This window comes from Urocitellus parryii, chromosome 15, assembly GCF_045843805.1.
Source record: "Urocitellus parryii isolate mUroPar1 chromosome 15, mUroPar1.hap1, whole genome shotgun sequence".
In the NCBI taxonomy this organism is placed as follows: domain Eukaryota; kingdom Metazoa; phylum Chordata; class Mammalia; order Rodentia; family Sciuridae; genus Urocitellus; species Urocitellus parryii.
Window position 1 is genome coordinate 10502352 of NC_135545.1, and position 20650 is coordinate 10523001.

General features: G+C 39.1%; 1 protein-coding gene across 2 annotated transcripts in view; it reads left to right on the forward strand.

Annotated features, from left to right (window-relative positions):
* The first annotated feature begins 1548 nt into the window (after window positions 1-1548).
* The window catches only part of Znf112 (zinc finger protein 112), a 28118-nt gene continuing 9016 nt past the window's right edge, over window positions 1549-20650 (forward strand). The window contains exons 1-9 of one of the 2 annotated variants that reach the window (XM_077793205.1): window positions 1549-1589; window positions 2039-2271; window positions 4407-4475; window positions 6967-7018; window positions 7445-7539; window positions 9071-9201; window positions 14035-14082; window positions 15976-16102; window positions 19177-19272. In XM_077793205.1, the coding sequence (XP_077649331.1) occupies window positions 14068-14082; window positions 15976-16102; window positions 19177-19272 (238 nt within the window). In that variant the 5' untranslated portion in view covers window positions 1549-1589; window positions 2039-2271; window positions 4407-4475; ... (2 more) ...; window positions 9071-9201; window positions 14035-14067. The remainder of the gene's footprint in view (window positions 1590-2038; window positions 2272-4406; window positions 4476-6966; window positions 7019-7444; window positions 7540-9070; window positions 9202-14034; window positions 14083-15975; window positions 16103-19176; window positions 19273-20650) is intronic. The other variant, XM_026403727.2, reaches the window with a different exon arrangement.

Consider the following 20650-nt stretch of genomic DNA (forward strand, 5'->3'; position numbering starts at 1 on the left):
AGTTTCACATAATGGCTGTTGTGTTTTTTTACTTTCAGTCTAATGTGAGAGTATCTGCCCAACATTTGAGATTTTCTAGTTAAAAAAAAAAAAAAAAAAACTCAAGTTTCAAGAGGCTAAGTGCCAGATCAAGGAATCCATCAGACAAATCCATAGCATAAGGAATCTTACTTGACAAATTACTTCAGCAGGTCAAGGGCATGCAAAAGTGGAAGGGGAGCTGTTTTTCATTACAAGAAATTCAAGACACACCATCAAATACAATTGCTGTATTAGCATAAAGGATGGATATATATTTATTTATTTATTTTTGCCCAGAAGAAAGTGAGCACTTAAGCCTTTCCGTTTTACTTTTCTGGATGAGTCATTTCCTCATTCACTCTCCTTTTCTGAATCACCGTGTTCTCCACAACTTACAGTATTTATGACAGATAGCAAGAGCAGGGTGAAAATAGGTGATAATAGAAACTCAAAAATCTCAAGATTTAATAAAGGATTTGTCTTTTAAATCACTTTAGTAAGGGATTTACCACTTTTTATCAATTCCATTGGCCTTTTGACCCTCATTTCCTAATCATCAGTTAAAACCTTTTCAAGAAACCGTGTGAAACATTTCTCTTTACACTTTGCAGCCTCATCAACAGTTGCCTTGGGGTATTGTTTCTTTTGTTTCTTGGGATCTACATCCATCATGGAGGCTCTAGGAAAGACCACCTTGTCAGCAGGTAGTAGCAGAACGGTCAATTTTGTAGATCATCAAAGCTCCAGAATTAAAAAAGGCAATCCAGTCAAAGTAAGGTTGACATCCTGTTTTCCTTCAAGTCAGCTCCCTGGGCAGGTCAGCCCAATTTTCTTTCATTATCTCCATTTTTAGCTCACACACCACTTCCTTTTTATACCTTTTTCCTTCTTTCTAGGATGCATTTCAAGTTTGCTCATTATTTTCCTGGAACTCGTACGTAGAGGTAGGCAGAGTTTGCTTTGGTTGAATTTGGGTATCGCGTTTGAAAGGAAAACAGTTCAAGGAAAAAAAAAAAAAGGGCGGAGTGGGTTGGGGACAACCGAGCCGGACCGGAGCTCCAGCCTTGAGTCAGACCGACTCCCCAACGAGCAGACCCACCACCCGAAGGCAGCCCGCCGCGCGGGAGGTTGCCATGCCGGAGACGCCGGGAGTCCTCGTCCCGAAGGTCCACACGGTGGTAAACGACCGCTGTGGGAAAGGCGTCTCTACTTCACCGCCTGCCGGAGCAACCAGCAGCACCAGCCCATCAGCCTTCTCCGCGTTTGGGAGAGTCTGGCTCCCAGAAAGCGGAGCCCCGGAATTCGACCGTACAAGCCGGGCGCCAAAACCAACACACGGCCTCCGGCGCGGCCCGCACTTCCGGCGTGGGAAGGCGAGGGGCGGCCTGGGGATTCTGGGAAGTGCAGTTCGGGGACCCGGGGCGATGGGATAACTTCCGCTGCAGCCGGCTGCGGCCGCGTCCTGCTCCCGTCGGGAATTCTGGGAAGCGTAGTCCAGACGGGCTCTGCAGGCAGAGACGCTTCCGGCCCAGGTATGCGCGGCCGCGGCCTTCGCTGCTCTCAGAAAGGTGAGCCCTCCCCTCGGCGCGTCCCCTCCCGGCGCCCGCGAACAGCCCTCCGCGTTTCGCTCCGGGCCAGTGGCGACCTGGCAGTCGACCTGCGGGAAGAGTCCGCCTACGGCGAAGGGCTGGGTTTGCGTTCCCTCCAAAGAGCCTTCTCGAGTGGCCGGCGGTTGGCGTATCCCGCGCGTTGGGCCCGCGCCGGGGTCGTGGGTCCTTGGGGGTCGCGGGTCTCCTCGGTTCTGCACCCCCCACTCCAGCCCTTTTCCTGGCCACAGCCAGCTGTGCCACCTCCCAGAGGTGTATTTGGCGAGTATCTAATCTCTGCCTCCGTTTCCCCTTCTTTAAAATAAGTGGTTTTAAGAGTTGAATAAAAAGACTGACAACAGACCTGGCACGGGCAGGAGACGTGCATCATTGATAACATTTGTTGTTGGACTTCTTTTTAACTTTTCCAGAAACACAGTTCGCTGAAAGCTCCAGGGAACCTAGGAAGGGGTCAGAGCTCCAGTTGTAGTGTCCCTGGCTCCTCTCGGATCCCAGAAGGAACCCTGCTCTACCCGAATGCCTAGGAATCTCCCCCCACCCGGCCCCCCACCCCTGGCTGTTGTCTGGGATGTCCACTGGAAGTTATGGGGAGTTCTGATTTCTCCCAGCCTCCTTTCCTTCCTCAACCTAGACTTAACAAAAGGTGAGGGGAAAAGTCGGGAATGATCCTTTGGCCTGGCAGAGTCTCACCTGAGTAGAATTTAGCATCCTTCCTTCTCCCGAGTTCGCTCTTCTCATGGGAGAAGGGATTTCCTTTGGCAAATCTACAGAACAGCTCTAATATTTGTTGAATACATGCAGAAAGGGGTGGTGGGTTTCAGTTATAAAGATAGCATAAACATGTAGTGCTAAATATCATTCTAAGAGTTTTACATGAATCAACACATTTAATCCTCACAGCCCTATGTGGGGCAGGAGGGCTGTCATTATCATTGAGACACAGCTTAAGTTGTTAATTCTGGTTCCTAGCTAGCAAGAGACTGAGCTGGGATTTGAATTTAGATAGTTTCAATTCTTTTCCTTAGTTCTTGATTGTATTTTCCTATCAGACTGAGAAGGTGCATTTGGATTTTTGTAGAGGGTCACAAAAGCTATGTCAATGAGCTATGACTTTTTTTAAATATTTATTTTTTAGCTGTAGATGGAAGCAATACCTTTATTTATTTTTATGTGGTGCTAACTATCGAATCCAGTGCCTCACGCATGCTAGGTGAGCTCTCTACCTCTGAGCCACAACTCCAGCTCAAGCTATGTCTTTTTGATGTGATTATTTTAGTTATCTGCAATTTAATTATATTTTATATGAAACCTTTATAGTTCACATTCTGATTATAGAAGCACTGTAGTTTGTCTTTTTGAGAATGTTATATGTATGAACTAATACTTATATGCTTGAATCTGGATTCTTTTAGCAAATCACCTTTGACATGTATCCAAATTATTCTGTGTATGAATACTTCATTTTTATTCATTGCTGTATTTTGTGGATATACCACAGTTTATTCTTTTACCTTTTCATTGGTATTTTTTATTCAGTTTTAAGCACTTACGAATAGATACGCTGTAAACATTCATGTACAGGTTTCTGTGCTTATTTCTCTGAGGTATATATATTTAGGAGTGGAGTTACTGGGTCATATGGAAAGTGTATATTTAACTTTATAAGAAGCTACCTCACTTCAGAATATCTGTACTATTTTGCCTTCCCATTAGTAAGATATGGGAGTTCTAGTTATTCCACATATTCACCAACACTTAATATTGTCTTTAAATCTTAGCCATTCTAATAGTTGTGTATCGTTATTGCATTGTGATTTTAATTACATTATGACTTTCTCTGATGGTTAATGATCAGCAGATCTATCTTTTCCTTTGCTTGTTTGCCATTTTTATATCTTCTTTGCTAAAGTGTTTATCCATATATTGTTTCCATTTTAAATTGAGTTGTGTTTTCTTTATACATGAATAACTAACTATCCAACACCATTTGTTTGGTTTGTTTTTGTACTTCCTTTAGATTGATCTGTATGTCCCTTCAATATTTCCAAGCTATCTTAATTATTATAGCTAGATAGTAGGTCTCAAAAATGGATAGTTTAATTCCTCAGTTTTTCCAGTGAAAATCATTTTATCTATTCTGGTTTCTTTGCCTTCCTGTGTATGCTTTAGAATAGCTTGCCTATATCTACAAAAAAATTCATCTGGTATTTGATTGGTGCTGAATTAAAATACAAATTTTTCATATCAGCATTTCATGTTTTTTCTGCATAAGAAGCCTAAGCATGTTTTGTTTAGACTTATTCCTAAGTATATTATGAATTCTTTTGGAGTTACTATAAGTTGTATTGTTATTAAATTTTGGTTTTCAGTGGCACATTGTTAGTGTAAGAAATGTGATTTTTGCATCTACCTTGTATTCTTAGACTTTGCTAAACACACCAGAAGGTTTTCTTCTTGTTGTTGTTGTTGTTGTTGTTCTTCTTCTTCTTCTTCTTATTATTATTATTGGTAAATGGGGATCTTCCACTTAGATAATCATGTTGTATATGAATAGGATTAGTTTTCTTTCATGCTTTGTAATCTATATGCGTTGGCTGGTTTTTAGAACCGTGTTGATGAGTAGGAGTGGTTTGAATGGACACCACATCTTGGTCATAGTAAAGGCATTTTTAGAAATTCCCTTATGGTTTTAGTTTTGTGAAAGTTTTGTCACAAATGAATGTTGTATTTTCTCGTGCCTTTTCTGCATCAACTGATAACATTGTTCTTCTTCCTTAGACTGTTTGATTAGGTTGATGAATTTCCAAACATTGAAGGAGTTTTTCATTTCTGGGATAAATCCCACCTGTAAGTGTTTTTTAAAAATTCTTTTTATATTAATTTTATTTGTTAATATTTTGTTGAGGATTTTTGCAATTATGTTCTTTTTTTATACTGTATAATTCTGGAATTATAAAATGAGTTTGGAAGTTTTTCCTCCTCTTCTATTTTCAGGAAGAGATTATGTACAATAAGTGATATTTCTTTTAAAAATGTTTGGTAGAATTTAGCAGTGAAACTATTTGGCTTAGATATTATATGTTTGAAAGATTTTTTAACAGTGAATTCAGTTTTATAACTTTATGTTATTTCACCTTAACATATGTTTTGATAGTTTGTAATTTTCAAGAAATGTTCCCATTTCATCTAAATTCTAGAATTTGTACCCATAGAATTGTTCATGGTGTTCCCATTATATTACTTTAATGTCCACTGGCCAGTAATTGCTATCCACCTTTTCATTTCTGATATTGGTAATTTTGTTATCTCTTGTTTTCTGCCAGTATTGTGATAAGTGTATCAGTGTTATTGATTGTAAAACAACAGATAATTTTTGCTTTCTTTACATCTGTTTTCAATTTCACCTATTTATACTCATCCCTTTGATTTTTTTTTCATTTATTTGGGTTTATTTCACTGTTTTTTTCCCCCTGTGGTATCTTAAGGTTAACCTTATACATTTCTTTTAAGAAGTTGAGCAAATTCCAAACAGGACAGTTCAAGGAAGTCCAGATTCAGGCTACTAATCCATATGTGCTGGCTAGTTTTTAGAGCCGTGTTGATGAGTAAGAGTGGTTTGAATGGACACCACTGTCTTGGTCATAAGAAAGGCATTTTTAGAAATTCCCTTATGTTTTTAGTTTTGTGAAAGCTTTGTTACAAATAAATGTTGTGTTTTCTCAAGTGCCTTTTCTGCATCTGATAACATTTTTCTTTTTCCTTAGAATGTTTGATTAGGTTGATGAATGATGAGCACACTTTCTACTACTGAGCTAAACCCCCAAACCTGTTCTTTTATTCTTGATTTTGGTAATTGGTGTCTTTTCTTTTTTATTCTTTGTCAGCATGGCTAGATTTTTAATTTTTATTGTTTTTTTTTCTCCCAAAGAACTCCCTGTGGGTTTAATTGATTTTATCTGGGGTTCAACAGAATTTTTCTTCAAAGTCTGAGATTATAAATGTTTTAGCTTTTCCAGTCAATTGGCAAAATCAATGCTTTATTTAGAGATAAATCTTAAGCTAGTGTGGTGGCACATGCCTGTAATCTCAGTGGCTTGGGAGGCTGAGGCAGGAGGATTGCAAGTTCAAAGCCAGCTTCAACAAAAAAGGTGAAGTGCTAAGGAACTCATTGAGACCCTTGTCTCTAAAATAAAATATAAAATAGGGCTGAGGTTGTGACTCAGTGGTCGAGTCCCCATGCATTCAATCTCTGGTACAAAAAAATAAATAAATAAAAGAGAAATCTTTTATTGCCAAAATTTAAAATAAAATGATGAAGTACAGTTTGTTTCTAATATAGACACACTAACTGGAACAGTGGAATTCTTTTTGGAGAGATAACATTTCACCTAATTTAAGTTCATTAATATTATTAAAATTAACTGCAAAATTTCATCTGTTAATGCTGATATGTAATGAGATTTTATGTATTTTTTTGAAAATGACTTTTTAAAATAAGAATTGTTTAGTTGTTGATAGATCTTTATTTTATTCATTTATTTATATGTGGTACTGAGAATTATTGCGGCCCAAAATGTCCACATCCTAATCCCCAGAGCCTATGAATTTTACTTTACATTGTTTAGAGATTTGCAGATGTGATTAAGCTAAGGCCCTTGAGGTGGGTAAATTATCCTAGATTATCTGATTGGACTCAGTGTAACCATGTGGGTCCTTATAAGAGAAAAGCACAAAAGTTAGGAGAAGGTGATGTGGTAATGGAAGCAGAGACCGGAGTGATGTGGCCATAAGCCAAGGCATCCCAGCTGCCTCTAGAAGGTGGAAACAACACAGGAATGGATTCTCAGAAGGAATAGGCCTGCCGACACCTCGACTAGCCCAGTAACTGATTTTGGATTTCTGACCTCCATAACTAAAAAAGAATAAAGTGTATTGTTTAAAACCATCAGGTCCTAGAAGTCTGTGCATCTCAGCCTTTTTCTGCTTCAACATCATATTTTGACCACAATCAATTTTAACACATTTTAGCATATTATACTGCTTTGGGTTATACTGGATTGGTATTTTTTTCAACTTTGAAAATATTTCACCTGTAGTTCTTCTATGAAGACTGTTCCTAGAGGCTAATTATTGAGTCACTTCAAAGTTGGCATTGATAACAAATAAACAACAACTAAGCAGTATCAGTAATGACTGGAATCATCAGGAGCCAAGTGTAATTTATTGAAATTATTTTCCTTGTATTTTAAGGGACTATAATGTTGTTCTTATTTTTTCTTAATTCAGAGTGTTGTTCTTGCCTCAAGTCTAATAACTTTAAGCAAATTTATTTATCTAGACTCAATTGCTTTCCTGCTATAGTCAGACGTGATTTGATGAGCTCATCAGTGGTAAGTTACTTTTCTTGCTTGGGTTAAAAATATAAGCTGTGTATATGAATAGCCAAATCTTACTTTGATTGCAGCTTTATTTACATCACTTGTTTTGTGAAGAAAGTCTGCTCTGATGAGATATTTCAACTTGAATTTTCTAATTTTTCTGACCATTACTTTAGTGTGAATTGAGAATATTTGTGATGGGTGCTTATTCTGACAGTGTTGACTTATGTTGTGTTCTCTTAACATAGCTATATTCTCAGTGCATAATAAGCAAAAGGCTTTGCCATCTAATTCAATAACAATATTTCACCTCTATTGTCCCTTAACGAAGTCTGTTTTTGTGTTCTTATTTTTTGGGGTAGGGGGCTACTGGAGATTGAACTCAGGGGCACTCAACCACTGAGCCATATGCCCAGCCCTATTTTGTATTTTATTTAGAGACAGGGTCTCACTGAGTTGCTTAGTGCCTCATGGTTGCTGAGGTTGGCTTTGAACTCTCGATCCTCCTGCCTCGTGAACCGCTGGGATTACAGGTATGTGCCACTGTGCCTGCTCTTTTCTTCTTTGATGTGATGAAAATACACTGGTACATTGTGTACAACCAGAAACATGAAAAATTATGCTCTATTTGTGTACTCTGAACTGAAATGTATTCTGTTGTCATATATAACAAATTAGAATAAATAAATAAATAAATTTAAAAAAAGAAAAGAAAAGAACTGGTAATTTTAAAATTAAAATATTATGCTATAGAAATAGATGTAACTCAAAATGTTGTTTAGTTAGCAACATTTAACCCAATTGAATCAGCTGGGTCCTATAGTTTGCATTGTGCTTAACAACAATACAAAGAAGTGCAGGTGGCACATGTGGCCTCTGCTGCAGCCATATGGCTCTGCTTCTGTGATGCAAGAGCAGCCTGAGGCAGTTCAGAAGCACTGAAATTTGAATATTATATAGTGACCCATCATGAAATAATATTCTTTTGATTTTTCTTCAGACATTTAAAAATGTGAGCACAATTCTTAACTCACAGCTTGTGCAAAAACAAGCAGGGGGCTGGACTGGGCCCATGGGTCCTACTTTTGTCTAGTGTCTGATTTTGTCTAGTGTCTTTGTGTTTTCAATTACATTGATTTCTGTTTTATGGTTATCATTTCCTTTTCTGCTTTTGCTTTTGGATTAATTACCCTTTGATTTAAGATCTCTCTTCTAATTTATGCATCATTGGTGTACAGTGCTTTATAACATGTTTTAGCTGCATCTCATGCATTTTGATATGTCGCATCTTGGTTTTGATTCCATTCTAAATAATGCTCTAATTTCTTTTGTGACTAATTTCATTGGTTGCTTAAAAATATGCTGTTCATTTCCAAATGCTTGGATATTGTCCATATATCTTTTTGTTGTTGATTTCTAGCTTAATTTTATTACATTTAGAGAAAATACTTTGAGTGATTTAGATTTATGAAAAATGCAATATCTGAAGAGCCAGATTTATTTGAGGGGTTCAGTAGCAGACTGGAGATTACAGAGGAAGGAATCAGTCATCTTGAATATAGATAAATATGGTAATCTGAGCAGCAGAGGGAAAATACCAAAAAAAAAAAAAACCCAAAAAAACAGAGCCTTAGGAATTTATGGAATGTATCAAAAGTCTAATATTCATGTCATTGGAGTCTCAGAAGAGGGAGAAAGAAATATTTGTGTGGAAATACTGGCCCCAAACTGCCAATATCTGGTGAGTGATATAAAGGTACAGATTCAAGAAGCTCAGTGAATACCAATATATAAAATTAAAAAAAAAAAACTCATTGTAAGTCACTTCTGGATGTGCCAGAATCAAACTCCTGACAAAGATAAGCAAGGATTCTTGAGTAGAGTTAGTGAAAGTGACATGTTGTGTCTGGTAGAACAACGACTTAGATGTCTGCAGAGTTCTCTTGGGGAAATACGGAGGCCAGAGATGTTGGAACAACATTGTGAAGATGCTTTAAAGAAGGAGTTGTCGATCTAGGCTTTATGAAAGGAGTTGTTTTTATAAGCAAAGAAAATTTCTTTCAGGGATGAAGGGGAAAAAATGTCACACCTGTGCTGAAAGAAGTGCTAAAGGAAGTTCTTTAGGCTGAACGGAAATGATACCACATGGAAGCTGAGAACTTCAGAAATGAAGAAGGAGCACCAGAAATAGTAAGGTATTTTGTTTTGTTTTGTAAATATGAAATGCTGTTTAATGCATCTTTGTGTCTTAAAATATACATAACTGTTTAAGGTAGAAAATTATAACTTTCTTGGCTAGAGTTTTTATTGCCCATAGAAGATTACACACGGCCGAAACATAAAGGGGAGGGTGTAGGGAACTGCCTGGTGGCAAGACTTCTGCATTTACAGTAGCAGTAAAACAGTAACACACAGTGCCCTGTGAAGAGTGGACATGGGCATCGTTACCCCAGAGCAGTCACTAGAGAATGAGAAACAAAAACAGGAGGTCCAGCCTCAAGCTAAGAGCTAAATGAAAAAGAGTTAAATAGTTAAAAAAAATGAACCCAAAAGAAGACAGAAAAGGAATAATGGAGTAATAGGGGAACAAAATCAGGGAGGCCAAATGGGAAAAAAATAATAAAATGGTAAATGGAAATCCAGCCATGCCAATAATTACATGAAATGCTAATAACACTGAATATTCATCAGTTAAAAGAGATTATAGTTTAGGTAAAAAGCAAGAATCGAATGTATGCTGTCTAACAGAACCCTATTTTAGCTCTTAGGACAGAGATAGGCTAACAATTTAAAAACATTTTTAAAGGGTGTGCCATAGAGGCCATGTTCACATCAGACACAGAGACTTCAGACCAAGACTGTTACCAGGGATGGCAAGCAACACGACACCAGGGGCAGTCAACCGAGTAGATGTGACCGTCCTTCGTGTGTAATCACTAAGCCACGGTTATATGAAGAAAACCAAATAGAACTGAAAGAAGAAACAGAGCAATCTGCAGTCATATGGGAAAATCTCAATGCTCTTTTCTAGTGATGAGTTGAACAAGGAGACTGAAAAGCAGTAAGTATGCAGAACCTGGACTGACGCCAGCTCACCTCATTGACATTTCTTCAAAAACAACAGGACGCCCATTACTTTCCTGGGCCTCAGTGTTGATCATTTCTGTTGACCTGAGCTGACTGATGTTCCTGCTGCTTTTCTCTGATCCATCTCCCAGCTCCAGATTTGTAGGTATCAGGGACTGTGCCAAGTTCTCTGAGTGCTTCTTGCCAAGCACCGGGATTGGTAGAGATTTGGCTGGTGCAGCTTTTCAACAAGTAGTAGGAAATAGACCTTCAACTTAGGTCATGTTCAGATTTTCTGAAAAGGAGTGTGAGAAGAATAGACAACTTAAATTCTGCCCTTTATCTCTAATTGGTTTTGTTGGGAGTGGAAGCCACCATTTTTTTTTACACTGTTCAAAGGGTGATGTCTACTTGTTGGAAATTACTGACCTAGGATAAATAGCCTAAGGAACAAATGAAGCCAACGTGTGGGCTCTGTTTCTTCCACAGTGACAATAAATGAGGATGGTACCAACAATAGCTAACTTTTACTGGGTGTTTGTTATAAATCATACCAACTTTCTAATGCTTTGATGCATTCAACTCATTTAGTCCTTTTAACAACTCTGCCTTTATCTACATTTTCCAGATAAAGAAATAGAGGCACTGAGAGGTTAATTAATTTGCAGAAATTGACTCTGCCTGTTAGTGGCTGAGTCAGGACTGAGCTCAGCAGCTTGGTTCTATGCCTTGGGCTGTTGGCCAAGCACTGTGCCTTCATAGGCTGGCAAGGTGGGCTGGCACACTAAGCAGGCCACAGCCAAACCTGTTTCAAAATGTCCTGGAGCAGGGGACATGGAAACTGAGTGTTCGAGGCCCTGAAGGCTCAGACTAGGGTAGGCATGTTATTACCCATGATTTCTTTCTTTATGTCCCTTCCCAACTAAGAATGGTTTTACATTTAAAGGGTTTTTAAAAGAATAAGTAGTATTCACAAGAAGACAACATGTGAACCAAAAAATTTTCACTCACCCTTCGCACACGCACGCGCGCGAGCGCGCGCACGCACACACACACACACACACACACACACTGATGATCTTAGACCCTGATACCTAGAAAGTGCAAGAGGTTATAGGGGAGAGGGTTTGGAGAGAACGAGCAGAAGGCCATGGGAGGTTCCTCTGTGTGGCCTGCTGAAAATCTAGACTTTATCCTCAAGGCAGTTGGCATACAGGCACGAGTTTTAACCAAGAAGGAACATACCCAGACTTTAACTGTATTTAATAGATGAACAAACGAGAACATTTTGTAGAGCTACCACTATTTAAATACTTATTTAAAAAGAATTGCCTTTTATTTATGATTTTGGTGGTGTTGGGAATAGAACCTGGGCCCTCTCATACCTGGCACACACACTACCACTGAACCATGCCCCTGTCCTGCCTTTTATGTTTAATTCTAAGAATCTCCTGGGCAGTTGGTGAGTCCTTGCTTGAGCTAATGAGGTTGGTTGAGTCTGGAAGCCTTCTTCATGCTGAGCGAGTGCTTGCAAAGGCATCTGCAGCACAGGTAAACTGCTGTTTTCTTAGTGACAGTTCCAAGAGCTTCTTAAAGTAGATAGGTAGCTGGGAATCAGGAGTTCTGGGTCCCAGACCCTGCTCTGCTCCTGGCTTGTGTCCTCTGGCAGCTCCCTCCAGAGGCTACAGGCCCAGTGGTTAATTGCTTGCCAGCTGCCACCATTCATCTCGCAGTCTGTGGTTTGCAACTTTCTGTGAACTGTGGTCACCTGTGGGAATTTCATTAAAGCTCTTCTTCCACAGACCCTCATTTTTAAAACCAGGACTGGGACTTGGGCATTAGCATTATTTTCTTGGACTCACCACTGATTCCAGTGACCTGGCAGCTTGCGTGTCAGCATCATAGGAATTGATAACACAGACTCTGAGCTCATAATCCTGGCTACTCTGTTGGCCAAATGGAGAAAGCAACTAAGAATCTTGATGCCTCGTATTTTCCATGGTGAAGGAAGTCACGAGCGTCCCTGCATCTTGGGTGGCGTGAGGATTCATGAGGTAGTTTCTCTAAAGCACATGGCTTGGCTCTTTTCACCACTTTTTCTGATTCCTTTTTTTGCCCTGGTGCCCTCTAACTCCTTGTTACAGGTCTTTGGCAAGCGCCTGTCTTTGAGGGCAGATACAACTCAGTCATCCTCCAGGGCTGAGATCAGGCCTCCTTTTCTCTACTGAGCCCATCCCTCCCTTTCCCTCCCAAAGTCTAGGTTTTGGGCCCCTTCCATGTTCTAAAAGGATACCACACAGCCTGTCGTTTATCTAGGAACTGTATCACTTTTCAAAGGTGAATACTGGACATGTAAAAAAAAAAAACTCAATTCTTTCATTGCTGGTTGCACAGCCAGATTAATACTCATCCTAGGTAGTTGTGTGTGCGTTCTGTGGACTCTACAGCAATGGCCTTGTAGGCAGGGACTCCCAAGGAGGTAGGTATCACCATCTAACTGAGCTGGTGACCTGTGCTGGGTTCACAAATTCTGACTACTTCAATAACCACGCAACACACAGAAGTACCTTTTCAAAATCCCAGGATGGTTCTTTCCATTGGAAAGAGAGAGAGAGCCATTGGAATTCTTTATTCTTATATAGGGGACACACTAGGGGAGGTTCCATGGAACATTGTATCCATAACAGGTCAGGGGTAGTATTACAAAGGAACAAGAAGGCAGCCCACTCCTTTGGGTAACACCCACTCCCAAAGCTTTGCTCCTTTGCCGAGTGGAGATGGGGATCCACCTTCTTCCTGGTCAGGGAAGCCAGTCTCCACATTTCCATTGCTCAAAGCTAGTGGGTGCTCAGCTCCTATGTGGCAGCTCCTGACAGATAGGACCCTACTGAAGTAGCCTCCCTCCAGGTGGTACTGACAGGCTCTGCCTTACACAGTCCTTGCTTTTTTTTTTTTTTTCCCTCTTCTACAGATGGCCTTGAAGTTGCCTGAGAACAGTAAAAAAATAACAGATCTTGGGGAAGGACCCAGGAAATTAAACTTATGGTGTCTAAATTCACAAGCTGTGAGCTGCTTTGCACAGATGAGCACACCTTACCCCACAAACGGCCCTGCTAACTAGTTAGGGGTTCTGATCAACAGTCAAAACAGGCAGAGTCACGTTTTTTGGTTGTTGTTTAACATCAGAAGAATCATAGCACACAGTTTTCATTAATTTTTTTGTTTCCATGAGAGAAAGGAATGTACATTGAACCTCTTCTGAATTTAGGAAGAATATTAATTAGCCACTATACATTTTTTCTAAGGGCAGTCTCAGTTTCTAACCAGTGATATTACCGGGGAAACAAATAAAATAAGAAGCCAGAGTTGGACATTCCAGGACTGAAGGGTGACTTTCCCTGGACAGAACAATAATCTCTGCATCCAAATATCTTCCCAAATATATTTACAAAGACAGTTTTATGATGCAAAATGGTGTCTACTTCTTTAGCTGTGAGGAAATAAAGAATCTTGGAATAGTTAGAATAGCTTTCTATTACCCCCTCATGTAATCCTGACTATCCTATAATGTTGGCACTCTAACCATTGCAGTTTTGCAGATGACAGAATCAAATCATGTGGAAGGTCAATAAACAACTGTGATTATTCAGCACCTGGTTTTGAACCTAGGTATTTTGTCCCCGGAGCCCACTTTGAACCAGTACATTCACTGCCTCTCCTTTTCTCCATTTCCCAGGATCAGAATGAACACCCTGCGAGAGCAAGGTGTGAGGGCTGCTGGGTCCAGCTGCGCAGCCTGTGCCAGGGTGGGGTGGGGCTGGAATCCAGCCCACACTGCCCACCACTTACCAGATGTGTGTGGCTGCACCTGCTAGGGAAGGAGACCTTTCTGTACTTTGCACAAGGAAACATTTCCCTTTCTCTCCGAGCTGCTTTCATATTATCCTCTTATGCCTTCTCAGGTCTCTGCCTTTCCCTAAAAAAAGGAGGAGAAAATGACCAAATTCCAGGTGAGTTGGTTTTCATTTCCGTTATTGGACAGGTTGCCCTCATTTCTCAGAGAGGACATACTTTTTTCCCTTCTTAACCAAAATTAAAGAAAAACAACAGGAATTTAATACCATTTGTGTGTCAGGCTCTTGTGTACATTTTTGTCTTTTTGAAGAATTTCTTAGTTTTTAATTTGATTTATTATCATTTCTATTTCACAAATAATAGTGTAAAAGAGAATAGAAATTAAAAATCACACATTGTATTACCATACTTGAAAATCACCTGGTTTTTCTATTGGTCATTTAAGAATATGCTTTCCTAATTACATTTGCAATAACAGAAGTTTAAATAGTTTTTTCTTCTTAATAGTGGAAAAAAATTCAACTTAATAGTAGGGGCTGGGGTTGTGGCTCAGTGGTAGAGCATTTGCCTAGCATGTGTGAGGCACAGGGTTCAGTCCTCGGCACCACATAAAAATAAATAAATAAATAAAGGTATTGTGTCCGTGTACAACTAAAAAGTATTAATAAATAAAATACCTAATAATATCAGGTACCCACTCACTACCTTTTCTTTAAATTATTTCTCACTACAAGCTTTTAAGTTCCTGAGGATTCTTGAAGTTTTACATTGTAATATCAATTTTCTTGGATATAATCTTTACTCCAAAAGCAATTCTGAGAGTATTTTACTATTGTTTGTCTTTAATATTCTGGGGACTCAAAACTGAAAAAAAAAAAAAAACCTAAGCAGTACCTCAGGGACTTTTAAAAAGAATACTTAAAATACACTTTTTTTTCCTAACAGGATCATATTAAAGCTAAACTTGAAAAAAATTAGATGTTTTCACATAAGAAAAACTAAGTTATTTCACACCAGTACTTGAAGCTTTCTGTGCTTCATTATCATGTACTAATATATTGTGATTCCAAAACTTTAATATTGTTATTCTACAACACAGCAATTTCTACTTTTTTGATGTTTCTTTTGAAGAGACAATCAACAAAATTCCAGGAACTAAAAATATATATATAAAAGTGTGTATATATATATATATATATATAATCAACACTATTTATAATAGGTAATCTAAAACAAAGTGTGTATAAATTGAATCAGGTCACTATATTTTAAATCATCAGTTCCTTGAATTACTATGCAGCCCTTAAATTTTTTGAAAGATGTGATGACAACATTGGTAACAATAGCAGCATTTACTGGGCACTTCCTGTGTACCAGGCACTGCTTCTAAATGTTTTACATAGCCACTCATTTTATTATTGGGACCCTGTGGTATAATTATCAGCATAAAAATGAGAGAAGAAACTTGTGGAAGACCATACAGCTAGGATAGGGTCAAGCATCCAGATGTGAACACAAGCACTCAGTCTCCAGAGCTGTGCCCATAACCTCAGCAGCTATAAAAGCTACAGTTCAAGATGTGGCACAGAGGATGGGAACATACTTAAGCAATAAGAGCAATGATATCTTGTAAATTTGGTAAATTAGTGTAGCATGCACACGGAAGTAGAGATACAGACACCACCCTACACTGTTGGAACTAAAGCTTTTCTGGTGCAAATGGCTTTATTAATAAAATTTAAAACATTAATAGCCCAGATGCAACAGAGTTCTGGGTACCTGTAGGAGTACCAAGAAAAGGAAGTAATATAAAGTATAAGGATTTTTTTCCCCTCCAGCCCCTTTGGTTGATGGAACCAACATTATAGAAGGCAGACAGAGACAGCTACTGAAATTAGACTTGAGTACAACTATAAGGCACCAACCAAAAAAAGTGAAAAAAAATTTGACTTGAATCCTTCAGAATCCAGAACAGCTCCCCACCATTTATACTTTATCAGTGCTGCCCCTCTCCCATAAACATAGTCTTGGTGTGTTTGGTATTCTAGGAAATGGTGACGTTCAAGGACGTGGCTGTGCTCTTCAGTGAGGAGGAGCTGGGGCTGCTGGACTCTGCTCAGAGGAAGCTGTACCGAGATGTGATGCTGGAGAACTTCAGGAACCTGCTCTCAGTGGGTGAGGACAGGCACCTGTGTATTGGCAGCCTCTTGGGTGTCTCTGTGGGCTCAGCAATTGGAAGCTTTGGGACTTCTGGAATCATTCTCTGTGCTTGGGTGCTTGAGAGTCAAAGTGTGTTTATTAACTTTTCATCACTGTGACCAAAATACCTGAAAAGAACTACTCAAGAGAAGGAAAAGCTTATTTTGGCTTAGGGTTCCACAGGTCCAAGGTTGGCCAGTGCCATTGCTCTGGGTATAGCAGAACTTCACTGTAAGAGTTGTAGCAGAGGAAAGCTGCTCACCTCAAGGAAGGCAGAAAGCAGAGAAAGTCTTTGCAAGGCTCCAGGGACAAAATCTGAACTCCTTAAGCATGTCCCCAGGGACCTCTTTCTCTAGCCACCCCCCACCTGGCCACAGTTCCCACCCAGTTAGTCCCTTTAAATTATTAATCCATCCCTGGTTATCTCACTGATGAAGCTATAGCTCTTGTACTCTGACTACTCCTGCATTCACACAGGAGCTTTTGGGAGACACCTCATACCCAAACCATAACAGCTAGCAATCTCTGTAGAACAGACACAGTGTTTCCCATGGTTCCCTCCAAGCAAAAGTCTGTCTTTTGATCTGTACACAGGCAAATTTAGGTCCTCTTCACTAGGACCCCAATCAATTTAGTAAGTCATTTCAGTTTTTACTTTTGTTGTTGTTTTTTAGGACACCAGTAATTATTTATTAACTTGGTTTGTGGGAAGTATTTTTTTTAATTTAACAGTGTATTTGTAAATAACTTCAGGTTTGTGGGAAATTTGAACAAGTCAAAGAATAAGAACACTCATATAACTTTTATCTAGATTGACATTTTACCTCATTAGCTTCAAAATTTGTGCTCATGTTCTTTCTTTTTCCATTATATAAACATATATGAAAATATATGAATGTTTATAATATCTTTTCTGAACCACCTGAAGATAATTTACATATACCATGGCCCTTTTTCTCTAAATATTTCAATGTATATGCAGAGTTTGAGAATTACTAAGATCACCTTCACTTCTGATAGTAGCTGCTAATTTGGAGGTCCTTGAGACAGATCACCTCCAGACCCCATAATTCACTGAAGGACTCTCAGAACTCACTGAACGCTGTTATCATCACAGTTTTTGATTTATTATACAGAAAGGAAACCGATTGAAATCAACCAAAGAAAGATGCTTACAGGGCACTGTCCAGGAGTGTTTCAAGCTTGAAGCTTCTGGTTGTCTCCCTGTGGAGCTGTGCACAGTGTTGACTCTTCCCAGAAGTGCTGAGTATCAGGGTGCATGGGTTGTCGCAAGCAAGGAGGCTTGTTGGAGCCTTGGCATCAAGAAGTTTTATTGGGGTTCAGTCATGTTACATATGGCTGACCATCAGATTCCAACCCTTCCAGAGGCTAAGCTGATAACACTCAAAGCCCAAACCATAAATTACATTGTTTAATGTCTGGCATGGCCCAGGGCATCTGGCTGAACAAGAGACTTTTCTCAGGTTGGAAATTCCAAGTATTTAGATCCTCCCAGGAGCCAAGTGCAAAGGTCAGACCTCTCTTTGGAGAAGATGAATCCTTTACTGGATTCTGTCTGTAGAATTCTACTTTTAGAAATAGGAATATTCTCTCACATATCCCTGGTACAGATATACAACTTTGATCTAATCTGTTATGTATGCTCTAATTTTATCCATAAAGCTGATTGTGATCTGCAAATGTATTTTTCTCCCTCCAGACCAGGGTCTAGTCTGAGTCTTACCTAGTCATCATGTCTCTTTAGCCTTGTTTAATTTGGAACATTTTCACAGCATTTCTCTTTTATGGCAGTGACATTTTTGAAAAATACATTTACCCCTCCCCTTTTGAAAACAGACCATTCCCAAATTTTCCTCATAATTAGATTTACATGTTCCATTCAGTTGGGAACACTGTATATAGATGGAGTGTGTTCTTTTGAAGGTGTTGTATCTGGAGGCACATAATATTCTCTCACAAATGAAGCTCATTTTGATTCTGTTGGTCAGCACAAGTAATTCCCTATGGATTTATCATCCAGTGATGAGTCTTGCCGTATCTTTACCATGGTGGTTACACAATGATGATTTCTCTGACTTTAGTATTTCCTTTACATTTAACAGATTTGGTATTCTGCAGTAAGAGCCTCCTCCCAGCTTTAATTTATTTGTTATTTGTAGGGGTTTTTGAATTTTTAAATAATTTATAATTTATTGTTAAAATTACTTTGTTGTCATTGTTCCAAATTTGGCTCCTTTAGACTGACTCCTGTACCTCTGTAACATGCCCTAATACTATTTTTAACACTTCTTTTATGGCACAGCCTGATGTCCTATGATCATCTTTTGCTTTGTCCCAGATATGGAGGCATCCATACCCTTTTGGGGAAATCATATTTAACTCCAAGGTCTGGAGGTTGCATATGGTCATCCACCACTGTGGTATCTTTGTTTCTTGGTCTCAGGACAGAGCTAGGAAGTGTGTGCACACACATGTATGTACATATACACATAGACATATACTTACATATACACAAACATACATGTAAGTGTGTATACAGGTGAATAGATGTTCAGTTTCATTCAAAATAAATGTTAGTTAAAGTTATACTACATATAATTTCTCACCCATGAGATTGGTGAAAATTTTAAAGCTATACTTTTTTTTTTTTCTTATATAGCTATGGGAAATAAAGCACTCTTATTCATTGAAAGTAAGAATGCAAAATCATGTTATCCCTAATGAGAGCAACCCCAGACAACATCTAACAAAACTCTGTACTTAACCTTTCCCAGCAGTCTATTTCCATCTATATTTTTTCCATAAATATAACCAAGTGCAAAAGAGCATTAACAGTACATTGCAATTTGTGTAAGAAAGAGGAACCCAGGTAAAGGTTATGTGTATCTGCTTATCTTTATAAGAAGAAACACTGGAGGGAAGGATTAGTGAAAAAGAGGGAGCCATACTTGAGTATACCTTTTAATCTAGTTTTAACAAAATAGACGTCATCAAACTTAAATATTTTGCCCTACTTGTCTTTCTTATAGCACATCAGCCCTTCAAACCAGACCTGATAGCCCAGTTGGAGAGAGAAGAAAAGCTTTTAATAGTGGAGGCAAAAATCCAAAGAGATGGATATTCAGGTGAGACTTGTTCAACAGGGACTAGTAGCCAGTGAGCCCCTCTGGAACACAAGGCAGGAAATGTCAGTTCTGTGCTTAAACTCTGCAGTGGTCCCCATTTCAGAGATAGTAAATTTAAAGCACTTACAGTGGCCCACTAGGACCTATAGTATCTGCCTTTTACCTCCTTGGTTTTGACCATTCTTGTCAGTTTTAGCTACATCACCCTGTTGCTTCCCACCAGACCTATAATCTGTTTCTCCATCAGGTTCTGTGACTTACTTTTCTTGCTGTCCTAATTTATAAATTGATTAACAGATGCATGGTCCTTGCTGTCTTCAGTCTACCCTGGGACAGCTAATAGATATAGACTAAATCAGGGTAATTGAAGAATGCTCTAGAATGTTGATTGTATCTGATAACTACATTATTGGGGGGAAGATGGCCAGCGTCTCATTAAGCGGTCCTTCTTCCTGCCCAGGATAATCCAAGTCACCCTAAGACTTACAATCTGAAATAATTGGTAAATAACAAAGCATAAATACTCAGAAATATTTACAGAAAGTGAAGCCTCTGATAGAGGCTAGTCCACACGGGTTCTGGAACTAGATGAAAGACAAAATGGCTCATTTAAGGGGGTATATCAAAGACAGGGATAAGGTTTTATGGGTGGAGTCTTGCTTTGTGATGTCTTGCAGTCAGCAGGTTGACATCTTGGCAGGTCACACCCATCTCAGGTGCTGTGTGGGTTACAGCAGAGCAGGAAAGAGATTCACATTGTCCCTGGGCAGTTGACCAGAGGAAATGACCATTGGTCATTCCCAGACACCAGATGTCTCTATCCATGAAACTTCCATGTGTGGTGACCCACATGCAACCCATGGACGGCTCCTGACACTGCATGTCCTGTTTAGCTGTCTTTGGGTAGTCATAAATAGGTAACCATTATTCCTAGAAGACAAGAATAGCCAATCAACTAAAGTAAGTACCCAAATGATCAGTGCCAACATTGTACTTGACCTTTCTCATGCAGCAATTTCAAGTGAGACACTCTTGAGTTCATATGCCTATTCTGTTCTCTTCTCTCGCCTAAACAGTCTCTTCCACATAACATCAGTCTTGAGGTAGAATTTCAAGTTGGACATTTACATGAGTTCAAACATTTAATGTTTCTTGAATCCTCGAGACTAACATCAAAAGCCACTGTCACAACTGTGTAGTAATGGATTCTCCTGGGTAGAAAAAAAAAGAAAATTTAAAAATGAATTTATTCATTTCTATAATTTTTGTTTCCATGTCAGTTAAGGTTCAGGGTTACACATGGTGCAGTGCCTTCTTGAGAGCAGGGTTTGACAAATATTTTCTCCAGAGGTCCAGATAGTAAATATTAGGCTTTGCT